This window comes from Sebastes fasciatus, chromosome 4, assembly GCF_043250625.1.
Source record: "Sebastes fasciatus isolate fSebFas1 chromosome 4, fSebFas1.pri, whole genome shotgun sequence".
Classification (NCBI taxonomy): Eukaryota; Metazoa; Chordata; class Actinopteri; order Perciformes; family Sebastidae; genus Sebastes; species Sebastes fasciatus.
In genome coordinates this window covers 37,873,260-37,893,710 of record NC_133798.1, presented here as the reverse complement: position 1 = coordinate 37,893,710, position 20,451 = coordinate 37,873,260, and the positions used below count along the sequence as shown (strand labels likewise).

At 41.7% G+C, this 20,451-nt stretch overlaps 1 protein-coding gene across 4 annotated transcripts in view; it reads left to right on the top strand.

The window, feature by feature from the left end:
• Positions 1–508: 508 nt before the first annotated feature.
• Positions 509–20,451, top strand: part of srpk2 (SRSF protein kinase 2) — an 89,611-nt gene continuing 69,668 nt past the window's right edge. For 2 of the 4 annotated variants that reach the window (XM_074634200.1, XM_074634198.1), the window contains exons 1-2: positions 510–617; positions 846–912. In XM_074634200.1, the coding sequence (XP_074490301.1) occupies positions 602–617; positions 846–912 (83 nt within the window). In that variant the 5' untranslated portion in view covers positions 510–601. Of the gene's footprint in view, positions 618–845; positions 913–20,451 lie in introns of all 4 variants that reach the window. The other 2 variants (XM_074634201.1, XM_074634197.1) reach the window with 2 other exon arrangements.

Sequence of the window (20,451 nt, the reverse complement as noted above, 5' to 3'; positions counted from 1 at the left end):
GAACGTGCGCGTTGTGTGAGTGAAGGCAGGCAGAGGAGCAGAGGAGCAGAGTACAGCAGAGACTCCGGCCCTGGAGACCAAAGCTACGGTCTCCCCCGCATCCTCCGACTGCGGCCAACACTGTTTAACAGACGGGCTTCACTAGATACAACCAAGAGGTTTTGGTGCTTCACTGTGGTTTGTGTTGGAGTCTGAGTCTGAACAGCGGAGCCACACGCGAGCAAGCATGAGACACCGACCCACAATGATTTATACGTGTCAGAAGTTACAAACAGTCCCTTTAAATACATTTTATATATTTAAATGATTATTTTTTTTGTAGGTATTTGTACTTAACTATTTCCATTTTTTTTTTTACAATATGCTGAATTATTATTTTTATTATTAATTATTATGGATTTTTTGATGCATAAAAAAAATTACACAAACTTAAACGTGTATCTTGTGCAAAGTGACGCAGGTGTGCACGCGACTCCCGCCAGAGGGAGCACGTGTCATCTGATGATGGAGGTGAGAGAGAGAGAGAGAGAGAGACACAGAGAGAGACTCCGGCTGCTGCCTCTGAGCTGCTCTGCTCCTGCTGAGGAGAAGAGGAGGAAACATGAGCTCCAGGAAAGGTGCGTATCCTTCAGCCTCTAACTCAGCCTCTATAACTCTAAATGCTCCAGCACTTCTGGTTCTATTTAACATCAAAGTAATGTATATCACCCTACATGTGCATGCTAAACACCGTTAAATGACCCATTAACCAGAGCCTTAATGATGTTCTCTCTCTCCTCTTCCTCCTTCCATGCACCCTTCCTCGGACACATGCCCGGTGGATAAACCTCTCCACCCGGCTGCAGTGATGGCCATCCAGGCCAGGAAGAGGAGACCGAAGGGGAAGAAAGACAGAGCCGGTCAGCACCGGAGGTAAGCAGGGCGGTGACTGCTCGACGTGGAGAGAGAGGAGTGTTTGTTAGCCGGGGTTTGGTTTGGTTTGGTTTGGTGGTGTGTTGTGGTGTTGGCAGCAGCTCCAGTCTCTCCGTGTGACCGTCTGCCGGTGTGCGTCGGCGGTGTGCACATATGGCACATAAAGGCGTGTATTTACAGCATGCATACGGGCTGTACTCTGGAGAGTGGGAAGTTACCATTGAGGACTCAGACTCTGCACGATGAGGACCACACTTGGCTTTTGCACCTCCACTATTGATCACCTCTTGATTGATTAATAACCTTTTAATTGATTATTTTGACACAATGTTGCAAAAGGAGGTGTGACAGCTCATTTCCTTTCTCCTCTTATTTTGCAGCAGTGATATAAGGAGTAACACACCTCCCTCTTATCGTCTAGCCTATTTGGGAATCTCTCACATGCTGTTTGATTATGTAACTTTTTTCTTGCATTGGTAAAATCCTTGTTTCCTGGTTTTGTTAGTTGGTTTTGCAGGAGGAGATGATATGCATGGGGTGTTTCAGTGTGGTGGTTGCAGCTGAATATAGAGAGTGTGTGAGCAGCGCAGTGGCTCTGTAAAGTGCATGTGAATTGGAGTGGGGGGGCTTTTACTTCATGGCATGATGCTATTGGAGCGACGTCACCAGCAGGATGAAGTATATAGGCATCAATTAGGTGATACCAACGGTGTGGCCACCCCAGGGTGCCTGCATGCTCGGTGTCTGTCTGCTGCTGCTGCTGGAATTCACCTGCACATTGAATTACATCTACATTCTATACTGTATTTTTGTCTGTGCAATATCATCATTACTACTCAGGTGTAATTTCATTTCATTCTCACTGTGCAATATAATTTTTCCACTTGTGCAATTTTTTATTATTGTCAATACTGTATATACTGCTCCTATTTTTATACTTCCTTCTATTTGATTACACTTTGTTTAGCTCTTTTTTTTTTTTACAGTGTTAGCTGATGCTTCTTGTTTTTTGCACTATACCCTTTGCTGCTGTACACTGCAAATTTCCCCACTGCGGGACTATCTTATCTTATCGAACAGATGTGTGCAAAAAAACAAAAAAAATTAAAATTAGGGCTGTCAATCAGTTAAAATATTGAATTGCATGATTGTCTATAGTTAATTGCGCTGTTCAAAATGTATCTTAAAGGGAGATTTGTCAAGTATTTATTACTCTTATCAACATGGGAGTGGGCAAATATGCTGCTTTATGCAAATATATTTATATATTTATTATTGTAAATCAATTAACAACACAAAACAATGACATATATTGTCCAGAAACCCTCACAGGTACTGCATTTAGCATAAATAAATATGCTCAAATCATAACATGGAAAACTGCAGCCCAACAGGCAACAACAGCTGTCAGTGTGCTGACTTGACTATGACTGTATCCGAAACCGCATACTATATTAGTAGTACAACTTCATACTATATTAGTAGTACAACTTCATACTATATTAGTAGTACAACCTCATACTATACTAGTAGTACAACCTCATACTATACTAGTAGTACAACCTCATACTATACTAGTAATACAACCTCATACTATACTAGTAGTACGTACTGATTTGGCCAAAATATATCATGATGTATTCGAACAAAAGCAAAATCTACAGTATGCCAAAAATACGCGGATGTCGTACTGATTCGGAAAAAATCTCCATTACGCATCGGACCAGTCTACCTCACCCACTGTATCCCACAATGCAAATCACTGGAACGGTCACTTTCGGTCATTTTTGTAATGTAAAGTAGCGGAGGTTTGCTATTGTCCGTGCTGTTTACTTCCGCTTTCCAAAACCGGAAACCCGAGAAACCCGGCCTAGCGTATAACAAAATAAATCGATTTACGCTCCATACTACATACTACTGACGAATGTAGTAGGCGGTTTCGGATACAGCCTATGACTTGCCCAAAACTGCATGTGATTATCATAAAGTGGGCATGTCTGTAAAGGGGAGACTCGTGGGTACCCATAGAACCCATTTACATTCACATATCTGGAGGTCAGAGGTCAAGGGACCCCTTTTGAAAATGACCATGCCAGTTTTTTCTCACCAAAATTTAGCGTAAGTTTGCAGCGTTATTTATCCTCTTTCGCGACAAGCTAGTATGACATGGTTGGTATCGATGGATTCATCAGGTTTTCTAGTTTAATATGATACCAGTATCTTCACCCTAACTGAACCAGCTATAACCTAAAAATTGCAAATTGCGTTAATGCGTTAAAGAAATTAGTGGCGTTCATAAATCATAGGTTATTCTGATATTCCGTCTTAAAACATGAAAACATTTTGTCAGCGGTGAAATATTCCCCCCCCCCCCCCCCCCCCACCGAAGCAGCCATCTTGTAAATCAAAAATGAACCTAGTGGTTTAGCTCTGAGATTGGTGACATGTTGCGGATATGGCCTTTGCCCACCCAGTGTACGCCGGGATATATATATACAGTAGGGCTTAACTCTGATACGGATTAAGCAGGCAGAGAAAAAGAGAAACAAAATGACTCTTGATTTGAGATTATTCTTAAAGATATTCACAATGAAATAGGGCTGATCCTTTATCTTTAGCAATAGATTAATCATTTGGTCTAAATATACAATTTAGCTCCTAGGAAAGCTTCAGATTCTCACATTTGAGAAGTTGAAACCGTTTTTTTTTTTTTTGCTTGTTGAATGATTTAAACAATGAATCCATCAAAATAGTTGCAGCTTAATTTGCAGTCGATCGACTATTTGTCTCAGCTGCACAATGAAGCAAATTACATAAGCTCATCATCCAGCGGACGCTTATCCAGGTCTGGGTCACTGTGGCGTCAGGGCAAGCAGACACACCCACTAACCCACTAACCTTCAAGCACACACACACACAATCTCTCTCTCACTCTTTCTCTGACAGTTGGCATCTCTTTTAACACACTCTCACTTTCAAAGACATCAGAGATCATTGGTAAGGATTGTTGTGATCTGTTTTGATCCAGAGAGTCATGCTTGGCCTCTGCTGAAGGGCTTCAACACTGCTGAGGCGAGCTTTGTGCGAATGTGTACTCAGGTTCAGTCGATGCATTGTCACTTGACCTTTGATGTATTTCTGATTTAAGCTGATGCAACTTCCCACGTTTGAACTCATTCATGCAAACACATGAACGCATCATGCATGGACACATAAACGACTACTTCCTGTAACGGTATTTTTCAACGTGGACCCTATTTTTCCATGTTTTTGTGTTGGAAGTGACTAAAACTAAACTTTTTGAAATTGGTCCAGTATTGACGGAAAGCAGGCTGGTCCGATAAACACTGTTCGTAGCTATACCTATGAAAAGTAATGCACTGTAATTCGTATATATATCCTATGAAATTATTTTGTGTGTAATTGTATATATATTTATATATATCCTTTATTTAACCAGTAAAAATGACGAGTTGATCTCTTATCTGGAACATAACCTGGTTAGCAGGTTAACTGTTCAGCATCAGTTACCATGGTGATCTACCCCGGTAAGAAGTGATCCACCTTCGTAGGACGGAAAACCCTGAAGTTACCTCGCTAACGCCAAATCCTGCTTCGTAGCACAGACCTCTGAACAAGAGGGCAGCACAGACATCGTTACAACCATAAAAACAAACAATACAAGCAGACAAATACAACAGTCACGCACCACAAGTGGACGAGCATTACATCCAGTTTGAATGCAACACAAAAGAAAATGTCTATAACACACAAACAAGTCAATCTCAAAACAATTCGGTGAGAAAATCAAGATCAATCACATCGACCTAGTGCCACTTTCTCCATCCTTTATAAGGGACTTAAATTCCCCCGTACAGTAGTAATCAGCTCTGACAGTTTCAGGTCCTTCTGTGTGGTTTGTGCACATGTATGTACACAGATATGAAGGAACCAGTCCAAGGAGCGATTTCTACATAAGAGCCAACCAATGTGAAAGTCTGCAGACATAAAGAGATGGTCATTTAGCTGCTGCATACAGGGTACAGTGGTGTACGAGACTTCCACAGCCAGTAATAAAACGTAAAGCACAATGGTGACCAGTATCCAGCCTCTTTAGGCACTGGTCAGGTGCATTCATATAGATCAGATCATCGTAATCCAATAAAGGTAGTAAATGTTGCTGAGATCAAATGTTTCCTCACCTGGAGGGAGGGAATTAACATAATTGTGAACCAGGAAACAAAAATAGGCAAATGCTACTTAGGGAGGCGGTCGGGGGGGTTGATGGGTGAGTCTAAAAATACCAGACTTGAGCCCAGGAGACCGGTGTTTGTGTCCCGTGTGAAACCAGAAGTCAGCGTTGATTTATTTGTCACGTAAGTTACGTACTTGAGTAACGCCACCTCCAGAGTTATTTTAAGCCAAACCAGGATATTTTTCCTAAATCTAACTAAGTAGTTTTGTTGCCTTAAAGGGACTGTTTGTAACTTCTGACATGTATAAATCAATCCGGGTCGGTGTCCCATGCGCGCTCGCGTGTGTCTACGCTGTTCAGACTCAGACTCCAACACAAACTACACGGAAGCACCAAAACCACAAAGTTCTATCTAATGAAGCCCGTCTGTTAAACAGTGTTGGCCGGTCGGTCGGAGGACGCGGGGGAGACCGTAGCTTTGCCTGGTCAGCTAACATTACTGCCAAGCAGCTGAAATATAGAGTGATATTGTGCTTTTAGCTGGCGTGTGTCGCCTCACTAGTTTGGAGCGATGCTCGTTCATGTCTATGTAGAGCGAGCACAAGCGCGAGCAACAGGATGCTGACTTTCGTTGACTTAACGGCCACAGGTGTTAACGAGCAATTTCTGATTCTTACATAGAATCTCTTTAACCAAAGGAAGTTGTTTCCTGTGAAGACGTAAGTTTATTAATGTATGCATGTGACACGTGTTGCTGGACATTCGTAGGAAAACAACCAAAAAAGGAGGAATAACTTTTTTGTAAGATATCATACGAACCGTTGTATGAGAATACGTTGATCAGGGTTTTGCTGACATTTTTCTTTACCGTTTAATTGTTTTGCAATACCTGGAACCATGAGCTGTAAATTTACCAAAAGACCCCACAATTACAATTACTATCAGATGAGAGACCATGTCGACAGTTTATTTGCAGATGCACTCAAGTGATGACACATCGGCAGTTGTTTATTTACTGAATCTGTTACGAGGGGACGATGGATCTCTATTTTTTGTCCCACTCAGTATCTCAGACATCATCGATCAAATACTGACAGGATGAATGTTGTTTCGGGAGTTTTTCAGTTTCACTTTTTCAGAGATTAGAAAACAATGTGACATGTTTGTTCCTGATTCAGTGTATTTCCACCGATGAAGAGCGAACAGCATCAAGCAGTGGATCAGTCACGTGTGGGAGAGAAACTACATGGATTGCTGAGCAGAGTGAGTTTGTAAGCAAAGCAAGAAACCGATCTATTGGCCTTGCAGCTACAAGTCTGGTCTTCAAAGCTTCTTTTTGTTTTCCAGCTTTTATAACTTCTGTTCAATGTGCTGACCGAACACCAACGGCAGCAAAATTCAGAGACACCAGTTGTGATTTGTAAGCGCAGTTGTACTTTTGTATTATTTTGTTGGATTTGTCTACTAAAATAACCCAGTATTGACTGTGTGTGTGTGCAGGTTTCTATGTGCAGCGTCTGTAGGTGGAGTAGTAGGAGATGCTTTGAACTTGTTTGTGGCCCAAAAGAAAAGTTCACTTTGATACACCATCTCTCTCTTCACCGTCCAACTTTTGCTCTTGTTGTCCTTTCAAGTTTAGGCACATCGTAACCTGATCGTATCTCTTTATTTCATCAACAGATTTGTCATTCTTTCGGTCTGTCTTGCTGATCTGGCTGTTGGTATTGTATAATATGAGTGTGTGTGTATAAGAGAGCTACTCGATAGGAGTTGAGGCGTTGAAAGCTTATACTGGTATTGAGCGACTTGAGTTGTTGTGTACGGTCCAACAGGTTGTGGAACTAATGCTAAATATTTAGCATTGTCTAATGAGGGTTCCCATTCTTGCAGCATCTCTTATTAGTTGTAGTAAATACTTTTTTTATAGGGCGGCAAATACTGATTATTTTCATTTTTGATTAATCTGCTGATTATTTTCTCGACTGATCATTTTCGTCTATAAAGTGGTGAAAAATGTCCTAAAGCCCGAAGTGACATCTTCAAATTGCTTGTTTTTTTTCCCCGAGCGACAACACTTAAAAATCTAAAGATATTCAGTTAAAGGTGCTCTGTGCGATATTAAGAGCATTAATATAGCAGCAAACAACTATTTGCTATGTACAGATATAGAGGACTAATGTCTACCTGAGCAGAGAATGAAGTTGCTCTCCCTCTGTGTGTGTGTTGTAATCAGATCTTCTCTGTGCTTTGTTGACGTAGCCGGGCCGGCCGTGCATGTTTTTAGTGCATGTGAGTGTGCCCCACTGGCTAGCTCATGGCCGCCACTCGGTTACAACGTTTAGTTAGTTACAACTCTGGACTAATGCAAGATGGAAAGCAATGGATTGACATGGACGTTTCATCAAATATTGAATTTTAAATGTTGATTAGCTGGACATACTGGGCAATATGGGTGCACATCTGTCAGTAAATAATAACCATAGAGTATTCAGCTAAGCCATAGCCTAGTATAAATATGATTCTGTATTTTAAAAAACGTATAAAAGGAAATCTGGGGGAGCCACACAGCTGTAGGTTTTTATTTTATTTATCTTATAAAGCTGCAGCCATATAGCCTATGGGCTTATGTTCACATTGTAGCCAAAGCTAATTGTTTTATATTGTGAGGACTGAGCTAATTACGAGGAAGCAGAGCTAATGCTCAGTGTTATATTTTAGTATTTTCTACAATTTGTTTGAATTTACGTTATTGTTAATATTCACTTATCTTAAGCTTCTATAGAAAATATTCTATTCAATAAATATTGTTTTTTTATACCTCATTCTGTTCTGTATAGTGTTACATAGGGGCACTTTGAGAACATCACCCACCCACATTTTCAATGCGTCCTACGCCCATATATAAACTACAGTTTATCCTGTAAGTAGCCAGATGATGATTAACCGAGTCATCTTAACGTTACAACATTTAAACATGCAGACAAATTTGTTAGGGCAATGTTATCTTCAATTCTCATTATGCAGTTTGATGTATCTCTACCAATGCTACTTTGGTTTTAGTGGGAATTGTTTAACTAACACCAACAAAACAAGTTGCTGCAGGAGCTGCACGAAACAACAGTTCTCTCTTCTCTCTGACAGGATTTGTTTAGTGACGGGTCATAGCTTTTACACCTTCACATTCATTTCTCTCACTTTATCATCTCTCCCTTTTATTGAGTTTGAGGCTGTCACATGAAATAAATGGACCATCATGCCCTTTGTTGTTCACGTTGCCATAGGAACACTGGCTGTGTGACTCTAGTAGACCAGCAGCAATAATAACAGAGCGACTCCGAGTCATCATGATGCCTGTAGTGTTGTGGTGAGGCATGGCAGAGTAGAGTTGGCACCTACGTACGCAAAATAATAAAAATAAAAAGTTTTCTGTTCTCGGGTCTTTTAAAATGGCGGCTAATGGTACAGATACATATGACTGAAGAAGGTTACTGTAAGTGAGTACTGAGTTTCATTGACCTTTGTCATAGGTTACCCATCAGTGCAAACGCATCCTCTGGTGCAAGTTGACCCAACCCCTGATTAAAGACCAAACGTTTGTCTGGTTTGTAATTAGGGATGTACCGATACCACTTTTTTCAGACCAAGTACAAGTACAAGTACAAGTACTTACATTTGGGTACCTGCCGATAGCGAGTACCGATACGAGTACTTCTCTATGCCAAAAGACTCTCGTTAACAGCCAGCAACACACGGCAGGCTGGGGATTCCCGCATACGAGGCGGTGCGCCGCAATCGCTCTAGGACGGCTTGGAAAGGCTCGGGGCAAAGGTGCTTTCCTGGGCCGTGGCCAAAGCTTCACCGGGGCGCACTGAGGACAGTGTCCTCAGTGCGCCCCAACCGCGTCGTGCCCCCAGGGCGGGGCTCGGCCCACGTAAAAGGCGCCAGGGGCCTGCGGCGATGTCTGCAACCCACCCGACCCGTCTTGAAACACGGACCAAGGAGTCTAACGCACACGCGAGTCAGAGGGTGCAAGCAAAACCAATGAAAGTGAGGGTCGGTGCGTGCCAGTTGAGGTGGAATCCCGGCCCCGCGGGGTAGGGCGCACCACCGGCCCGTCTAGCCCGCACCATCGGGGAGGTGGAGGATGAGCGCGTTTGATAGGACCCAAAAGATGGTGACGAGAGGTTAACGTCATGCTGCCACAAAGTGATATCGGTGCCGTTGTATCGGAGACGTTTTGCGAGTACGAGTACATGAGCACGGTATCGGACCCGATACCAGATACTGGTATCTACATGTTTGAACACCAAACCACTCAGTGCAGAATAGACGCTCAGCGCCTCGTCACACTGCTGGCGTTTGTAGCATAGCGTAAATACATGTTGCTGCCATTGCAAAGAATTCAAAAAAGAAAATACGTGACCAGCGGTTGTGGCGGTTGCTTGCCATCCACTGCGGTTAGCTTGTCTGTATTTTTTTTTTCAATATTGCGGTGATTGCAACAGCCCCAGCTGAATACAGATTGTAGTCTGCTTTTCACATTAGACGATGACAACTCAGAGCAGGTTTCAAGTGGCCGAGGCTTTGATGTGAATTGCCTCCTAGATTAAATGAATCTGGATCAGCATACCCAAACATGCTGGGGTCGTGAGGGTGAGAGATATAAAAAGCGACACCAGTATAATAGCATCCATTAGTCATAACTTTGCCAGCCAGAGCACTGGTGAGTGAGTCTAAATGCTAATTTTCTTCTCGGGACATATATCTGTCAGCTAGCAGTGCCAGTCGTAGCACTATGGACCTTTCTGCATGAAATGAGCTGACTCTACCTGACTAATGTTCCCACACGTTGCACTGTAAACTGCATTGATTTTCGTCGAGGTTTTGCTCAGCCCCGTAGTCTTTGACTGAAGATGAGAGTAGGCAGCCGGCTAGAACACTGTGCAGAGGCGAGACAGGGTTTATTCAGGCAGCAAGCTGAAGCTGGAGTCTGTCGAGACTGAAATCACATGCCGAGGTTTTTACTTGTATGAATTTATGAAGCGGGTATGATGCATTCCACAGGAAAGATGACATTTTGGTTTGTCAACGTACAGATGTATGCAAAATAATCATCACTTACAACAACATTAATATACAGGCTCTATATGGGCTCTTGTGTTTATACATTATCCATATTTTAAAGATAGTTTTATGCTTTTATCAGGTAGTGGAGCGAGAAGACAGGAAATGAAGGCGAGTCAACAAAGGTCTGTGGTTTGGTTAATAGTCGGCATCTTAACCCCTAAAGCCGTCTACACATGATCAGCGGTGAAATTACTCTGCGCTGGCTGTGCCATTGTTTTCCGATGGGTACAGCGGTGCCGCCTGACTAGGCGTGGCGGAACGCCCACGCTTTGCTCGACGCGGCGGCGCCGCACAAGCTACTGGAAATAATGGCTTTCGGAGCGCAGTGATGCCGTTGGTGCGTTCTGTCTGAAAGGCCCTTAAAGGAACAGTGTGTAACATTTCGGGGGATATATTAGCAGAAATGGAATATAATATTCATAACCACATTTTCATTAGTGTATAATCACCTGAAACTAAGAATCAATGTGTTTTCGATAGCTTAGAATTAGCCCTTCATATCTACATTAGGTCCTCTTCACGGAGTCCGCCATGTCGCTCCGCCACAGTAGCCCAGAATGGACAAACCAAACCGCGAGGCGAACGGCGTTACCACGATTTTGCACTCGGCGGCTCACGTTACCGCAGTCTTGCAAAGGGAGGAGTGAGCGGAGGGGAACTCAGCTGGTTCCAATCTGCAACTTTACCACTATATGCCACCAAATCCTGCATACTGTACCTTCAAAGAGTTAGATGAGAAGATTGATACCACTCTCGTCATTACATTTAGTAATGTTCTTTTTGGTCATGTCAGTCTGCTGTTGAGATTAATGATCCTTTATTGATTAGCAAGTATAGTAAGCAAAAGGTTACCCTGTTAATGAATTGAATTGATTCCCTTGGGATGTGGAGAGTCCAGCTCCTGCAGCTGTGGATGAATCACCAGTGGGCAGATGTCCTAGTCTAAGGCCACGGTGGCTCGTATGTAATGTAATGGAAGAGCTCAGAGATTTGATCTTTGGCTAGTGGATTTGTACTGCTCAGCTAATAAAGCTTCTTTCATCAATACTGCAGCCTGGCTGGATGGAGCTGATGGCGGTGTGCTGAGAGCAGTGCATGTGAGCTGCATGCAGAGAGAGAGAGGCATGCTGAAAGCTATAGAGAGGTGGAGCAAAAGATAAAGAGTGAGAATAAGAGGGAGAAGGGCTGAGAGGGTGAAAAGGAGAGTTTGCATGTGTGAGCGTGAGTGTGGCCAGCCAATAGCAACAGGAAAGCCGGGAGATGGAGAGAGTGAGTAAGGAAAGTGGTAGAGAGGAATTAGAGGATGCCACAGGGCAGCTGAAGGCAGGAAACAAGAGGTGGTTAAAAACTGCTGCGTTGGACACACGGGGGGGAAAGAACATAGGTCGCTGAATGTAGAAGCAGAGTGGAGAGCTCAACATGTCGGTTTGTGTATGTTAGAGTCACAACCTTTTGAAATGTTTCATTACAAGTCAGACCTGCAGGACGACACCGGGCAGGGACCAGACTCATGTTTGTGTTTTCATTATCACGGCCGTGGAGGAGGAGCCGTCCACACCCACCGTCGTCTGTCATGTCAGGATTGTGAGGTGTAACTAATTGTATGTCAGCCTGCAGCGCTAGACGTTGTTGTGACAGTTGAGCAGAATTAATCGCCATTTGATGCTGTGTTGGTAGCATCTTTTTTTTTTTTTTTTTAACTGAAAACATCTGCCTGCTGCTGCTGGAAATAGGGCTGAAGTGATGAGAGCAGTGAGCCTGAAACAGAACAGTGAAGTTGAGCTGGCTGTTATAACCAAAAAGAATTAGCTAAAGAATTGCTAAAATGCTCCGTAGAGCTGCGAGAAGGTCGGGTGATAATTCTCTGTTGGTTCTTCACACTTCACAGTATACATTATCATTTAATCCATAAATTAGTCCAACTTTAATCAGAAGGAAAGCTATTTAATGCAGCATCATAATCACTGTATTTTGATGATGTGTATAAATTCTTAAAGGTCTCATGATGTTCATTTTCAGGTTTATTTTGTGTTTCTACTAGAACATGTTTACATGCTTTAATTAATAAAAAAAACTTTATTTTCCTCATACTGTCTGCCTGAATATACCTGTATTTACTCTCTGTCTGAAACGCTCAGTTTTAGCGTTGCTAGGCAACAGCTTGGGTCCATGTTTACTTCCTGTCAGCTGATGTCATTCACGTACCGCTTATAGTGATCACGTCTGTCCGGGTCGAATTGATGACTATAAGCGGTTGATTATTATAACCGAACTTTTGTTGTTGTGCATCATTTCTCATGCAGATTATCATCTAATTGACATTTGTTTATTTATTACATGAATACAAAGTAATGAAACGGACCGCTGCGCTATTTACTGGCGCGCTTCTCCTTCTTCTGCCTTTTCCCTCACTGAGGATGAGGCATTGCCATTTTTGTCCGGCTCTGCAGTATGAGCCATGGATGTATTAAGAGTACTGGATACAGCTGGAGAGATTATTTACCTAAAAAAAAAATTATCCGCTGAGTTACAGATGTCTCTTTCCCAATGTAAGTCTATGGGAAAAAGTATTTTTTGGCCCAATGGCATCACGTGACGGACACGGAAGTTGTTGTACCGCCGTTTGGCCACTACGAAAATTGGGATCAACGTCCGGTGTTCTTCCTGGGGGGCTTGGTACGAGCGTGCATGCAGAACCGCGCCCCTTTGCCGGGGCTCCCCGTTTTCTCACTTGGTAGCGGCGTGGAGGGAGACGGGCGCTGGTCTGCATGAGCTGCGTTTTTCATTCATAGTCTTTTTTTCCGTCATGATATCAATGTGCACACAGCACAGGTATCCAGCTGGAAAGCAGATGGCCCGCGAGGCAAGGTATCAAGAGAGTAAAGTAAAAAACAAAACAAAAATTAAATTAATGTTAGCCTAACATAGTTTTAAAAATGTCTTTTCCATTTGTTGTCATGTATGAAAAGACCCAAAATGAACACTGCAAGCGGACTACTTTATCACTCTAAGCAAATTATTTAAACAGCGTTTGTATAGAAGTGATTCTGTCAAAAGTATCCATATTAGCGGTTTCCACTGCAACAGGAAATAAACTGTGACGCATTTATAATGTGTACGTTTAAAACAGTGACATATTGTTTATTTGTGACATCACAAAGTTACGGAAATCCTAACAGCTTGTTTCAAAGGCACAGTTTCTGAATACGGGCTGTGTGTGTTTCTCAATCGATTTAGAGTATTTATATAGCACCTAATCCTGCTTTATAATAATAAAAACAATATGGGACCTTTAACCTGTACATCTAACGGCATATAGGAGGAAATGTTTCCAATCTGTCCAAACTGGGAGAATTTATTCCTGATTTTATTTTTCTATAATCCTGCCAGTCTTATAATAAATAACCCAAATAGGAATAGAACTGACTCACACTGTCAGAGAGATTGGCTATGCCCCCTCACAGATCATTCATTGTTATACATACTGAATTGTAATATGATATTAGCTGCTTCCTCTGTGGTGTCTGAGTGGGAATGATTTCCTCCCTGGTGGCCACAGTGCCAGTATTATTGCATGGCTGAATGGTTAATTCAATATACTGTAGAAGTAGGCCACTCCAGTAGGTGTTAAAGTAGGAGCTCACCTTTTTCAACAGCCATTATTAGTTGGTGAGGTGCGCTGGTTCTGTGAGCTGCCAGGTTGCCTCTGAGAACAAGGCTGAAGAGTCGAGTGGTTGTTCTTTTGGAGCTCAAGCCATCGAGCCCACCAGCACTATAATCTGTTGTCATTACGTTATGAACTGCTCCTTAAATCTACTCGTCTAGTGGCTTGTTTTAGGAACTCACAGGGTTGATTTTTCTGTTGGATTTTGCTCTCCCCCCCCCCTTTGTCAAAGTAGATGTTTGTCTGACTGGGGGAGTTTGAGCTCTTTAAGGATTTTCCCAGAACGCCGGCCAGGAAAGCACAAGATCCGAGCAAATCTAGCGAGTCGATCAGACTGAATGAGCAGAGACGGAACAAGAGAGAATTAGAAAGAAAGGGGGGTTGAGAGTGTTTGTGTGGTCCAAATAGGATTTGTTCAACGAGGAGATGAGGGACTCATGTAGTGCTGCTGAAGTGCGGTCCAGCTCTGTCGTTGCAGGCCAGTGGGTCATCACGGAGGGAGGAAGGGAAGACATTACTGGGGCATGTAATTCTTGTGAGGGCAGGAGCTCGTCACAGCAGGGGAGGCTGAACGCAGCACAGTCGCCCTCCACTGCCACCTTCTGGACAGCTGGGAAGGAGGAATTGTGCTCATGAAGTTGGATGTTCTGTCATGGTTTTTACCTTTTTAAATATATTCTTTTTTTTAGACATTTTATGCTTGCAGAACCACGGTATAAACAAGCTTTAAAAGTGGCACTTCTCAATGTAAAGTCTCCATCAAGTACATCATTTATTGGAAAATTACTTTTATTCCTTTTTTTCAAACATAGCATAACAAACATAACAAAACATTTCACCGGTGCCATAATACAAAAAATATATATCTTACATTCAACATTAATACATACAATATATACACACATAAACATCGCTTCCCACTCCCACACAGAGACAGGTCCAGCCTTCCTCCCACCCTGAGAGGTAAAGTTACAGAAAAAATTAAATAAAAATAATATAATTAATTAGTTAAAATGAAAGGTAATAAGAACCACAATAATATAATTCATGGCAGTAAGAAAGAAACCTTAAATAAATTAATTCATTCATTCATTAAATGTAAAAAAAAAAAAAGAAAACACATACTGTAGAAAATAATGATTAGCAATTAAATAAATACCATAGAAAGGTTAGGTTAAGTAGATTCTATATAAGTAATCCATGGATCTCATATCCAATAGAAAAACTGTGGGCTACCTCTTATAGCATAGGTTATTTTTTCCAAGGGAGCACTTGAATTTACCTCATTAATCCACTGAGTGGAATCATGAGGATCCCCCCCATGTTACTCAAGTATATCATTTATTATATACCTTTTATTCTGATAATAATAAATACATTTGATTTTAACTGAGATGTGAGACAGTCGAGACAAATAAGTGGACAATACAACATCAGATACTGAGGTTGCTTTATTTCCCCTTTTCTTAAAGGACCAGTGTAAAACAATTAGGGGGATCTATTGGCAGAAATTTAATATAATATTAATAAGTATGTTTTCTTTAGTGTATAATCACCTGAAAATAAGAGTCATTGTGTTTTTGCTACCTTAAGGTCCTGACACACCAAGCCGTCGGACCGTTTGGGGCCGTCGGTGAGCGTCTGTCGGCCTAGTATTTGCGGTGTGTCCTGACCCGCACCGTTGGCTCTAGTCTGCCCGTGTCCGAGTTTCTTCGGCTGATTCAGCATGATGATGAATCAACAGCGGAGCTCGTCGGAGAGAGAAATCACTCTGATTGGCTGTTCAGCTTAAACAAATCAGTGCACGAGGAGAGAAACAGAAGTGAGGAAAGCAAGCCAACGAGTCAAGAGAAAAAACACATTAGTCTCTTCTCATTTTTCATCTCCATCTCATCTGATCATTCCAATAAACGGTTATTTTCACAATGACATGGCTGTCTGGAATGAAGCTAAAACGGCGCTTTGTTTCATGTACGTATCATAACAACAGCTTGTATATCCGCCGTCCTCGGTCTTCCTGTTTCCCTTTTTGATGGATGAATACAGACTTCCGCCGCCTGCTGGTGTGGAGAGTTATTTCATCTCACGCAGGCGCAGAACGAACGTGCTAGTTGGCCGTCGGCTGTAGTCTTTGCGGTGTGTTCAAATGCAACTTTTTGGCAAAGACACAGGCAACGTGAGGCGACGTGAGGCGACGTGAGGCGATGTGTTCCATTTATATCTACATAGGGAGCAGGACCTCTTCACGGAGCTGTCCGCCATGTTTCTACAGTAGCCCAGAACGGACAAACCAAACACTGTGTTAACTTTTCCTGCTTGGGTCGGAGTTGAAACATTACCCGCTCCATAAGCTGCCTTTTTGGGGGTTTCTTTCATTGAAATGCCCTCCACAGCCCCCTAAAGAACAGTTATTCACTGATGAATTATCTGAGCTAGGGACCGAGTATGAGTACAAGTACTTACATTTGGGTACTCGCCGATACCGAGTACCAATACGAGTACTTCTCTGTGCCAAAAGACCCTCGAACTGTAAATAAAACTGGTGAGTAAATATTTTTCCCCAGTTGAAATCACACCCTTGCATATTGCTCTCTCTGATCATTTTTGCATATTCTTGTCTGTGTCTGTGCCATTTTTAAAAAAATAATTCAGCTCCTCCCACGGCTGCCTGGTTAATAGCTTTTGCACAAAGTGAACTACCACCATTGATTTAAAGTAATTGCCCCTTTTAAAAAATCAGAAAACACAAACCCAAAGCCTCATGGAAAATGTAGATACAGTTTCAGTTAACTACAGAGAGCTTATTTTTGATGATGAGTTACCAAGATGCTGCTCATGTCGTCAGTGTGCAACACATTTAAACATATCCCCCCCAATTTACTCACCAATAATCACAGATAATATGATGAATGCAGACACAGGTACCACAGGGCAGAATCAATACTCATTCCTGTGGTATTGGATTGCCTGTGCCGGCTGTAATCACCGCTTCTCGTGTTTGCAATGTAGCCACAAGGTATTTGTTTGTCTCGGTATCTCGTCAGCACACAAACCCAGATCTCTGGAGAGTGTGTTTATGCTCTAAAAGTCTATATGTGTGTGTGTGTGTGTGTGTGTGTGTGTGTGTGTGTGTGTGTGTCCTTCACAGTCCATGCATCCACTTTATTCTATCAAGGCTGCTGCTGCCATTGTAAACATTGACTAATTGGCTACGCTGAGCAGTCTGGTGTCCTCGTTTAGCCCTGCAGCGCAAAACCTGGCTGGAAATGTTTTGTTAGGTTCTTGTTATAGACTAGTACATGATTCAGAGTTGTGGAAACTTCAAGTTGTTCAAATAAACCAAACTAAACAATCACAATCATAAGAAAAAGGCTACAACTAATGGTTTTCTGTATTATTATAATCCAAGGTGATGTCTTCAAATGTCTTGTTTTTGTCTGACCATCAGTCCAAAATCCAAAGAAACTCAATTTACTATCATATATGACAATGGAAAGCAGCAAATCCACATTGATATGCTGTAACTAGGGAATGTTTGTTATTTTAACAGGTTAATTGATTATCAAAATATTTGCTAGTTAAATATTTTTTGTTGATTAATTAATTGTTTCAGAGCTAATACAAACCTCAAATTTAACGACATCCCTGTTTAAAAAAAATATTTTTTTATTCATGTTTAATCAGTTAAAGGTACTGTTTGTAACTTTTTACACGTATAAATCATTGCGGGTCGGTGTCTCATGCGCGCTCACTCCACACTGCAGAAGAGTTAGTTTAGCTCTGAGAATATCTAGTGAATGTACAGTGGACGTTTGTGCAGAAATAACTGCTGCAGCTCCTCCAGACCAACAGAGGTTTCCCGTGTCTTGTGAAGTGACGGGGCTCCGCAGAGAGAAACGTTATCGTCTCCGACCAAAATTCCGGTGTCTCCCCTGTTCCCTCCGGCCGCGGTCGGGAGGCTGAGGCGGGAAACACAGGATCAGCATCGATTCATGGAGAGACCTTCATCTGGTCAGCTAACATTAAAAATACATTGTTAAGTGTCATGAAAAAAAGAGAAATTTGTGTCTATGTACACAAACCAAATAGATTCAATTTTGAGACTATGTGTTGGTTTAACATGTTCACCATTCTAAGCTATACTTTTTAGGTCAGGTCACATCTGTTGAGTTCAATATATTATTAATGTATTATTATGAGGCATAGTTTCCAGTCTGCGTTCGTCCTCTTGGCCGCCTCGTCGGTGTGACTCCCGTTTGAACTTGAAGGCTGTAATCTCACATTTAGTCTTACACAGACATTTCACCACCGCCAGTCTATTTCAGTCACATTACAGCAGTACCTCTGCTAAGTGAATTATCATTGTGTTGACATAGCGCTCGCTGGTGACCACAGGCCGGCCTTCTCTCTCTCTCCTGCTGCAGGGCTCTTATCACAATACTCTGAGGCTGGAAACACACACAGGCCGCTCATTGTTGTACGCCCCCTCAGACTATTTTCTCTACTCAACATGCTTTGTGACAGAAGGAAAAAAAACACTTTTCTGTTTATCCTTATTTGGCTCCCAAAGTGCAGCTTTTTTACTTTTCCCCGGTGTCCTGTATCACGTGTAGAGTGCATTGTGTTGCAGGTTTAAGTCTCAGGAGTGTAATTCTTATTCTGTCCAATAGAGGTTAGCCATGTCCCAGTTTTTAGTCGTGTGGTGAAAGGATTCATTGTAGGTGCTGTTCTCATCCCCCTCCTGTTTTTGTCTCGCTGGAATTGACTGAATACTTTCACTTTGACCTCATGGTTACCTATTGAAATCAATAGCTGTCAGATTCTGTGTGTCTCCCATGATGAATACAAGGTTTTATGTGAGTCAAGTACAGACAAATATCCCCTTTTGACTTCAATTTTCACTTCTGGAGAAATAAATATTTTGGAGAAGGGCCTGCTGATTAAGTGCTTGGTGGTTAGACGGGCCTCTCTGTAACCAGAAGGTCAAAGGTCACTGGGCAACTCCAAATATGGTCTGCATTCTTTCTAACAGCCAGCAGGGGGCGACTCCTCTGGTTGCTAAAAGAAGTCTGATTGTATAGAAGTCTATGAGAAAATGAGCCTACTTCTCTCTTGATTTATTACCTCAGTAAACATTGTAAACATGAGTTTATGGTCTCAATCTCTAGTTTCAAGTCTTCTTCAATACAGCATGATGTTCATTTAGTAAATTATGGTCCCATTTAGAGTCAGATAGACCATAAAGCAGGGGATGCTTTGGGGCGTGGCTACCTTGTGATTGACAGGTCGCTACCACGGTGTTGTCCGGTCTGGGAGTCTTATTCATGACATTTAAGGAACACAGCCGACTGTCAATATAAGCTCTCTAAAGATTTAAATACCACACTACTAGCAACGTTACAGGGCTTATCAGTATAGTATCTAATGTTTATGCACTGATTTAGTAGACTTAAGAAAATTAAATGGTTACTCTAAAATAAAAGAAAATGGGGGCACAATCAAAATCAAAGCTGCAATAATTAGTTGATTAATCGATTTAATTGATAAAAAGAAAATGTATCTGCAACTATTTTGATTATCGATCGTTTGAGTAATTTTTCCACCAAAATAATACAAATATTTGTTTCTCAAATATGAAGATTTACTGCTTGTCTTTGTCACATATAAAAGTAAATTAAATATATTTTGGTCTGTTGTCAAACAAAACGCACAATTTCAGGACTTCTCTTCGGGGTCTGGGTTGTGATGGCCGTTTCTCCACTACTTTTTAATTGTTGGCAGTAGAGTTGCAACGATTAATCAATTAGTTGTCAACTATTAGATAGATAGATAGATAGATAGATAGATAGTAACTGTATTGATCCCGAGGGAAATTCAAGTTTCCAGCATCACAGTTCCATAGTGCAAACATTATTAGTAAAAACGGCACAAGTAAATAATACAGAGTATAAAAAAATATACCAGATATAAAAATAACAGGAGATGAAGAAACTGTTAAAACTGAACATAGTGCAGAGTAACAACTGAGATACGGGACTATTAAAAATGTAAATATAGTGCAGAAAGTGATATAGTGCTGGATAATAAAATAATGGAGATATAGATATTAAGAAATGTCGATTATGGAATATAATGCGGGGTAAGAACTGAGGTAGAGAGTTTTTAAAAAAGAGACTAAAGTGCAGAATTAATCGGCAACTATTTTGATAAGATTGCAGCTTCTTAAATGTGAATATTTTCTGGTTTCTTTCCTCCTCTATGACAGTAAACTGAATATCTTTGAGTTGTGGACAAAACAAGACGTTTAAGAACGTCATCTTGGGCTTTAAGGAAACACTGATCCACAGACCAGACATAACAAACACCAAACACAACATGTACATACGATCCACTGATCACACAAACACCTTCATCTCCGTTAAGTGTTGCTACTGGACCTGTCCTCCATTAGCGAGGTGAAAAGGTGTCAAAAAAAAAAGAAAGAAAGAAATCAGACATTTTGTGGGTGTGGTCAGCGTTACGTGTTGCCCGACACCGTGTGGGATATTAAACA